The 7,951-nt window shown below is 47.1% G+C and overlaps 1 protein-coding gene across 1 annotated transcript in view; it reads right to left on the bottom strand.

Moving 5' to 3' along the window:
• RRM2 (ribonucleotide reductase regulatory subunit M2) overlaps positions 1-6,713 on the bottom strand; it is an 8,642-nt gene extending 1,929 nt beyond the window's left edge. The window contains exons 1-8 of the mRNA XM_024199128.3: positions 6,562-6,713; positions 6,391-6,468; positions 5,774-5,929; positions 4,869-4,985; positions 3,937-4,070; positions 1,807-1,901; positions 952-1,085; positions 445-549 (exon numbers count right to left, since the gene is read on the bottom strand). Coding sequence (XP_024054896.1) covers positions 445-549; positions 952-1,085; positions 1,807-1,901; positions 3,937-4,070; positions 4,869-4,985; positions 5,774-5,929; positions 6,391-6,468; positions 6,562-6,654 — 912 coding nt within the window. The 5' untranslated portion in view covers positions 6,655-6,713. The remainder of the gene's footprint in view (positions 1-444; positions 550-951; positions 1,086-1,806; positions 1,902-3,936; positions 4,071-4,868; positions 4,986-5,773; positions 5,930-6,390; positions 6,469-6,561) is intronic.
• Positions 6,714-7,951: the final 1,238 nt, after the last annotated feature.

Genomic DNA, 7,951 nt, shown 5'->3' with positions numbered 1-7,951 from the left:
GAGAGAGCCCTCCTTCCCAGCCTCAGATCTGGGGGAGGGGAGAAGAGAGAGAACACACACTCCACTCCTTTCTAGCCCCAGCTCAGGGGCTGCCGCAGCAGGTGGAAGAGGGCACATCCACTGCATTAGAAAGGCAAGACTACGGATATTAAAATCAGAGTTATGTGCTTTTATTTGTAGAAGAAAAAAAAGCAAATCAAGTTTATTTATTTATTTAAATATAGCACTTTTATCCAAAGCGCTTTACAATAGTTAGCTAATGATACAAACATTTGGAAAGATCATTAAGTGGTCCACTGAGACCCTCAATTTTTTTTTCCCCTCCCACAGCCCACCTAAAGTTTGAGAACCACTGATCTAGAGCAGTTTCATGACCTGATAGTTCTCTGCTTTTTAAGCTAAAATGTGAGCATTTACTACGCAAAACAAGGAACACCTGATTACCTGCTCTATCCTGACAGCATTGGTAATGACTTCTCTTACTCTTTCCTCGGATGGTTTGTGAATCAAGTGCTTGAACATTAGGCAGGCAAAGTCGCAGTGCAAACCCTGAAAAGGTGAATGTGTAGATATTATTTCAGGAACATTGATTAGAAGTGCCACCTCTTAAAATCAGAGGCACATTTGAAAAGCCCATGAACCAGATACCATCTTAGTACTCAAAGCCCAGGATGATTTTCCCTGGAGGAAATGGGTCACTTTGTAGTTTCCATCTTGGCTTTTGAACGGAGAGACAAAAGTGCACAATTCAGTAGGCAGCTTTCTTACTAGACTTTCCCCTCCAATCACCACCATAATGGTTTATTCACTCACTGCCTCAATTCAAGTCTTATTTATTCCCAGATATTGTTTACCCATTTAATTTAGCACCAGACAATTCATAAGAATTATAAATAGTTGTCTTGAAACATAAGGTCGCTGTAATAGGAGATTGTTACAAGATTCTCTTACCTCATCTCTGCTGATGAGTTCATTAGAAAAAGTGAGTCCAGGCATTAACCCTCTCTTCTTCAACCAAAAGATGGATGCAAAGGAGCCAGAGAAGAAGATTCCTTCCACTGCTGCAAAAGCTACTACACGTTCTCCTGTCAGAAAAGTTTAGTGTAAGTTTTGCACTGAAGTGAATGTTTACCTAGTCTTAAAATTCAAAGCATACTAAGAGTTTTCCATTCATGAGATTTGTGAATGGGAAATATTGCTGCCTAAGTGAATTATAGTCTCTCTGGGACTGAAACTACAGCCTTGTCTTCACTACAACAAACAAGTAGTAAATAACAGGGCGGTAAGAAAATAGTAGGCCAGGATTTCTGACACCTCTTTTCTGGTGTAGCCATGGCCCGAAACATTATCATGTTACACTAAAATTCTGATCAATTATTTTAGTTTTGACATCCTGCAAGTCAGAACCCAGATTGGTCTGAGAACATATGACAAGACCTTGAGCACAGATTTAATACTCAAGGGATAATGGGAATTTCAATTGCCTCCCACCTGCCAAGTGAGGCAATCAAGAGTCCATAAAGCAGATGAAATGCTTCAACAGAAGCATAGCTCCTTAGGAGAATAAACTATACATGTGTCAAAGCAGCTACAGGAAAAACATACTGCTAACTAGAGACATTTGTCACAAGGGACCAGTTGGAATTAAAAATGCCAGCAGAGCAAAGGGGAGCCTCTTCAGAAGGGAGAATAATAATTTGCTTTATCTGAGACTACAATCTTCTTCCAGAAATAAGGCAAATACTCACTCTTGCTAGGAAAGGAAATTTAGCATCCAGTAAATGCACAGTTCAGAAATGCACTCACCAAATGTTGCTTGTTTGTCTCCAATCCACTGCATGGCCCAGTCAGCCTTCTTTTTAACACATGGCAATGTTTCAATGGCATTGAAAAGAAATTCCCTGGAAAGCATATAGTACATTATAAGCAGAAGTCAACACAGCAACCAGTGCAGTAGGTATTTGCAACTAGCTGTCATTGATTAACCTAAATTACCTGCAACTACCCAGCACATTTTGAAACCAGTACTTATGAACTTGTCTACATTAGGGATTTTGGCACCTGTGTAGCTACACTGGTGCTAATCCCAGCATAGACATGCTGCATCTGTGCAATTTATCCCTTATGTCAGCCCTCCACCTCTGTTCCAGGATTCCCGTGCATCAATCCATGTCGTAATCTGAAGTGTACTCACAGCCTTTCAAACATTTTGGTTCACAAACTGCATGTATCAAAAAGAACGAATTCATAAACCCTTATTTTCACATACTTAATTCTGAAATCTTTCAGGCTCACTTTGATAGGTTTACATCAGCCCAAGGGTAGGGTTTAGTTTTGGTTTTTAAAGTTGACAGTTTTAGCACTAGTGTTTTAATAACTCAAAGGCAAAGTTTTAAAGCAGCCAGCTTTATGTATTTGTCAGAAATGAGCATGGTTTACTACATTAGAAAAGACTAGTTAAATAGTTGTGACTTGCTGACAATGGTAATACATAATTTTTCAGTTTAGCCACACAGCAAGTGTAGACAACCATTACATGGGAAGATGCACTGAATTTTATACCTGAGATTTCAGTGTACAAGTCAAAAAGACACAAGCTGTAATGGTTCCCATAGAAACTGTTCTAGGTCACCTAACTCATCAACTAGCCAACGCAAGGGCCTCTTGTATTAAGTCCAGCTTTAAGTATCTATGTAGATTGACTATGCCACCCTTCACATATTTGGTTTCATCCCCTCATTTATCACTTATTGAAGTTAAATCTGTTTTGCTTTTAATCTGTTAAGTCCAGCCTCTGGTATAGTTTTTGTTGCACCTTACTGTTCCGTAAAATATAGGGCCCTACCAAATTCATGGTCCATTCTGGTCAATTTCTTGGTCAGAGGCTTGTGAAATTGACCAATTTCACATTTTCAGTTGTTCATATCTGAAATTTCAGTGTTGTAACCGTGGGGGTCCTGATCCAAAACGGCATCATGGGGAGGTTTGCAAAGTTGTTGTAGTGGGGTCCCAAGATAGCACCAAAGTGAGGGTGGCAGACTTCAGAGCTGGGCTCTGAAGGCAGCACACTCCCAGCTTCCTGTAGTTAGAGGATGTTCCTGGAGATGGAAGTGGGTAGGATTTTCCCCATGCTGCTGGGAGCACCCCAGCTGAGGGCTCCTACCTGCTAGTCCATACCAGGGACAGATTAAGGCAGGGGCCCGCAGCCAATTGGGGCCCCCCAGGACAAATGGGTGCCCCTACCCCAAAGGAAGCCCCGAGTCCACGTTGCCCCAGCTGGAACAGTGGAAGAGGCCCCCAATCCCCAGCTGAAGCAGCAGGGGGCAAAAGCCCCAAGCCCGGGCTGCCCCTGCCCAGGCTGCAGCCGATGGGAGGAGGAACTCAGGCTGGGCACTGGAGCCATGGAGGGGGGCGCACAGATGCCAAGAATGCCCCAGCTGCAACTGCCAGGAGCAAAAGCCCCCAGCCCGGCAGAAGCTGCTGTGAAAGGAAGCTCCAAGCTCAGCGCCTGGACCTAGAGTTGCAGGAGGAGCTGGGGTACGAAGCCCAGAGCCCAGCTTCTGGGCTGCTGCAAGCGCAGAAGTGAGGCTGTACCACCCGAATTTCTGCACTGCCTCTGGAGGTGGGTCTGATCTGTCCCTGTCCAATGCCTGTCCCTCCCCAGCATGGCTGGACTAGCAGCCAGGAGCCCTAGGCTCCCAGCAGGAGGGGAGATCAGATTTCACAGGAGAGGGCTGATTTCATGGTCCGTGACACGTTTTTCACAGACGTGAAATTGGTAGGGCCCTATGCCTGCAGAGTTGTTCTCCACAGTATGTTTACTAATTTAAATTCTCAAATCATTTCTGTATTGTTTTAAAATTAAGACAAAAGTATCACTATTAGATTCCACCATGACTTTACAACAACTCGAACATTTCATGATGTGATACTAACCTCTGTTTTGGATCTTTAATGTAAGTATCTATGAGCAGACTGTACATTTCTGAATGTATGTTTTCCATAGCAATCTGGAAGCCATAGAAACAGCGTGCTTCTGTTACCTGTACTTCTTGGCTGAATCGCTCCACCTAGAGGAGAAACCAAATGACTGTTGCAGAAAGCATTACCCACCTAATATATTGCAGTTTTTTTACTATTAAACCCACACAAGTATCTCCAGTTTTGCTCTACACCCCTATGGTCTGACAAATATTTTCATGTTCAAAAGCTACGCCTGGTGTAGTGCATTAGAATAACAGCCTCCTCCTTAGTGCCAGGATTCTTAGGTTCTGGCTTGATCTCAACTTAACTCCTTGAGTATTTGAGCATAAGCTAACACTGCACATTTCCCCCCCCCCCCCCCCCCATCTCTGCTTTATCCAGGGCAGGAAAGTGGAGCATTAACAGAACTATAGTAATATTTTGCACTCCTGCAGCTCATGAACAAGGATTTTAAATCACAGTACAAATGTTACTTCAGTCTCAACTGCCCTATAAGATAGGCAAATACCTCCACCATTTTATAGATGAAGCAAACAAGACTGTGCAATTGATTCATTTCCCCCTCCCCCACCCCCCAAAAAAAGTGCAGTCACATCAGAGCCAGGTCACCAGACTCCCAAATCATGTTTTCTTACTACAAAACCACCCTCTTGAAAGCTTAGTTTCTGAAAAAGTCCACAAGGAGTCCTATTTTACACAGCAATCCCTGTTTTACTAAGTGCAACTTCCCCACCCTCTGCCTCACCAAAAAATAGATTACCGATTTAATAGGTTTTAGAGCAGACGGAGCTCAACAGGTGAATATCTCATTAATGGGAGTTTTATTTGGGCAGCTTTGTTAAGTGGAAATCATTCAGCTTATGATTGCTCTTCTGTGCGCTTACCAAATTCTCATTTACAATGCCATCACTTGCTGCAAAGAAGGCTAGGACATGTGAAATGAAGTATTTCTCCTCAGGCTTCAGGGACTCCCAGTGTTGAATATCTTTGGAAAGATCAACCTGAACAACAAAAGCAGACACTTACAATTTTATTGTGGTACTAAAGAATACACTTCTAGATAACATATTTAGAGCAATGTTATACTGTGTATTAAACATCCCCTCTTCTCACTGCTCTGTGAACTAAAATACCACTGCAATAAATGAAGTTATGAAGTTTAATAGATTCCTAGAACCACAGAAAGCTGTGCTGGTTTATGTCCCTTTTTCAATGATATTTAAGAATGCATTAGATATAAATTAATCTTTTGAAGGCAACAGTACAATTAATACACAAGCAGTCACTGCTGGCTCTTGCCAAACTTAAGCCATGTCAACACCAGAAAGTTAGGTTGGTTTAACTACATTGGCCAGGAGTGCAAAAAATCCACACCCCTGCCCAGCATAGGCCAACCTAAGTCCCCATGACAGCACTACATCAAGGAAGAATTCTTCCATGGACCTAGCTAACACCCCTCTGGGAGGTGGTTTATCCACACTTATAAGAGAACCCCTCCCAGGGGCACATGTAGTTCTACACCTTAGCACTACAATGGCAGTTTCAAGCGAAGATGTACCCTTTGACTGTAAGCTCTTTGGGACATGGACCATCTTTATTGTGTTTGTACAGCACCTAGTACAACAAGGTCCTGATTCATGACTGAGGTCCCTAGGCTTTATTGCAACACAAATAAGTTAACACTACTGGGAAAACATGCTCCGTTATGAGCTGGACTGAGCTGCTAATGTCAGGCGGATGTGTCCACTAAAGCAACCAGAGCAGGGATAGACTCATGGGAGCCCCTCACCTCTTCAGCTGTCCAGAAGGAGGCCTCTGCTTTCTTGTACATCTGCCAGATATCATGGTACTGGATGGGGAACATGACAAACCGGTGGGGATTCTCCCGTAGCAGTGGCTCATCTTCCAGATTGGTAGGAGCTTGTATCAGTGCTTTGGGTTTCAACTAAAGGAGGCACAATAGGAAAACTTGAATTCAACATCCCCAGTACTGGAGTGGAGACATCTCAACCCAAGGATGGGATGAGGGTGGGAAAGAGAGGAGGGGGAAGAAAGGAAGAAAAAGCAGGAAGCGCCGGAGGAGGGGAAGGAAAAAAAAAAAAAGAATGCCCGGGGGGGACGAACGCAGGGGGGGGGGTCTCCCCAGGGGGGGAGGAGGACGAGGGGGGTCCCCCCAACCCAAGGGGGAGGAGGACGAGCCCAAAGAGGGCGAGGGGGGAAGGGTAGGTGGAGCCGCCCACGCGTTGGCGGACAGTAGCATTTGGCGCCAAGACAGAAGCGGCAGGACGCGCCACCTGCAGCCGCCCAGCTCAGCCCGCGCGTACTCAGGCGTGTCACCGGCCCCCCGCCATACCCAGCCCGGCTGGCCGCCCTCTCCCCTTTCCACCCCCACCACCCCGGACTCACCGGCTTCGCGTCCGCCTCCTGGAAGATCTTCCGAGCGGCCTTGGTGGCCAGGACCCGCGTGGCGCTGGTGGCGGGGGGCTGTGGAGACACAGACCAGGGGTGGGTGAGAGGAGCCGGCAGGGGCCGGGCGCCGCGCCCGGAGCTGTGGGGGGTGGTGGCGGGGACACTCACCGTGTTCTCCTTGTCGGTCAGGACCAGGTTCTTCATGGGCGACAGGCGGGGCTGCTCGTTGCGGACGGAGAACGGGGCCCGGGCGGGGATCATGGCGGGCAGAGACAGGCGGCAGCGGGGACACGACGACGGAGGCTCCGGCTCTCACAGGCAGGGGCGATGGTGGAGCTCCGGCGCTCCCGGAGACACTTTATATTCCCTTCGAACTTGGCGCCAGAACGCCAGGCTGCCCAATCACAGCGCCAGGCACCGCGCCAATCCCGAACGGTGCCGTCCCCGCTGCTCTCCCATTGGCCAGAGACCCGGCCGCGCCAAGCTCCCCATTGTCACAAACGCGGGAGCCGCAGAAAATTCCGACCGCTCCGCGCTTCCATTGGCCAGCGCCTCGCCACCACGCCCCTCAGTCTTACACAAATTGGAAACAGCCAAAATTCCCGGCACTCCGCCTGGACGCTTCCATTGGCCAGAGCCCCAACTGGACACGCCCCTGTATTGTCTCACGAGATTCCATCCCCTGCGCCTGGGTCCCCTCCCCTTCGCTCCCTTTGTTGCATTGCCCTGCCCCACCGGGAACAGGACTGTCTTTCCTCACCCCCCCCCCTTTAAAGAGAGGGCGGGTGACCGCATGAGGTGTTTGCAGACTCCGGAGAAAGACAATTTTATAAGGGGTGGGACCGGTGGCGGAGGAGCTGCCTTGGAGTGCTGTCTTCCAGAGCTGCTGATCCCCATAGACCAGTGGTTTTTAACCTTTGTTTCATTTGCAGACCCCTAAAGATTTGGAATAGCAGTACAGCCCCCTTTGGAAATCTTAGACATAGTTTGTGGACACCCAGAGGTCCATGAACCACACGCTGAAAATCAGGGCCATGTCACAGAATGCCCCCTTACCAGTAGCAGGCAGTGTAAGAGCCCAAGAACCAGGGAAGAAGCAATTCTGCTCCCTTCGTGGAGAGTCCCAGCATCCCAAGTGTCAGCAGTTTAGGAACCAGTGAAGATTAAACCTTTCTGCTGTGCTCCCATTGGTTCAAATGCCCCAGCAGGGCATTTTACTCTCTTCTTTTACTCCCCCTGAGTTAGTGTGAGTTTCATCTCAGCTTTTGGTATCACATGGCCAAAATGTGGGTTTAGGGTGAAGCTTGGGAGAGTATCACCATTTATTTACACACACACACAGATTGCTACTTTTGAGCCCCTGAGTGTTATGTGATATTTAGTACAGTGTCAACGCATGCAATAATAACAAGGGAGGAGGTGATTACATACACCCTCTTTGACAAGTTTGCACAGGATGAGCTCTCAGAGCAGTGACTCTCACTTGCTTCCTCATGGGAATAGACTAGATAATAAGACACCTGCTGCAGTTGCTATGTTGCTTGGCATTGGGAAGTGT

This window comes from Terrapene carolina, unplaced genomic scaffold, assembly GCF_002925995.2.
Source record: "Terrapene carolina triunguis isolate 2854851 unplaced genomic scaffold, T_m_triunguis-2.0 Scaffold42, whole genome shotgun sequence".
Lineage (NCBI taxonomy): Eukaryota > Metazoa > Chordata > Testudines > Emydidae > Terrapene > Terrapene triunguis.
Note: the sequence above shows the minus strand (reverse complement) of the source record. Positions and strands in the feature narration are given on the sequence as shown.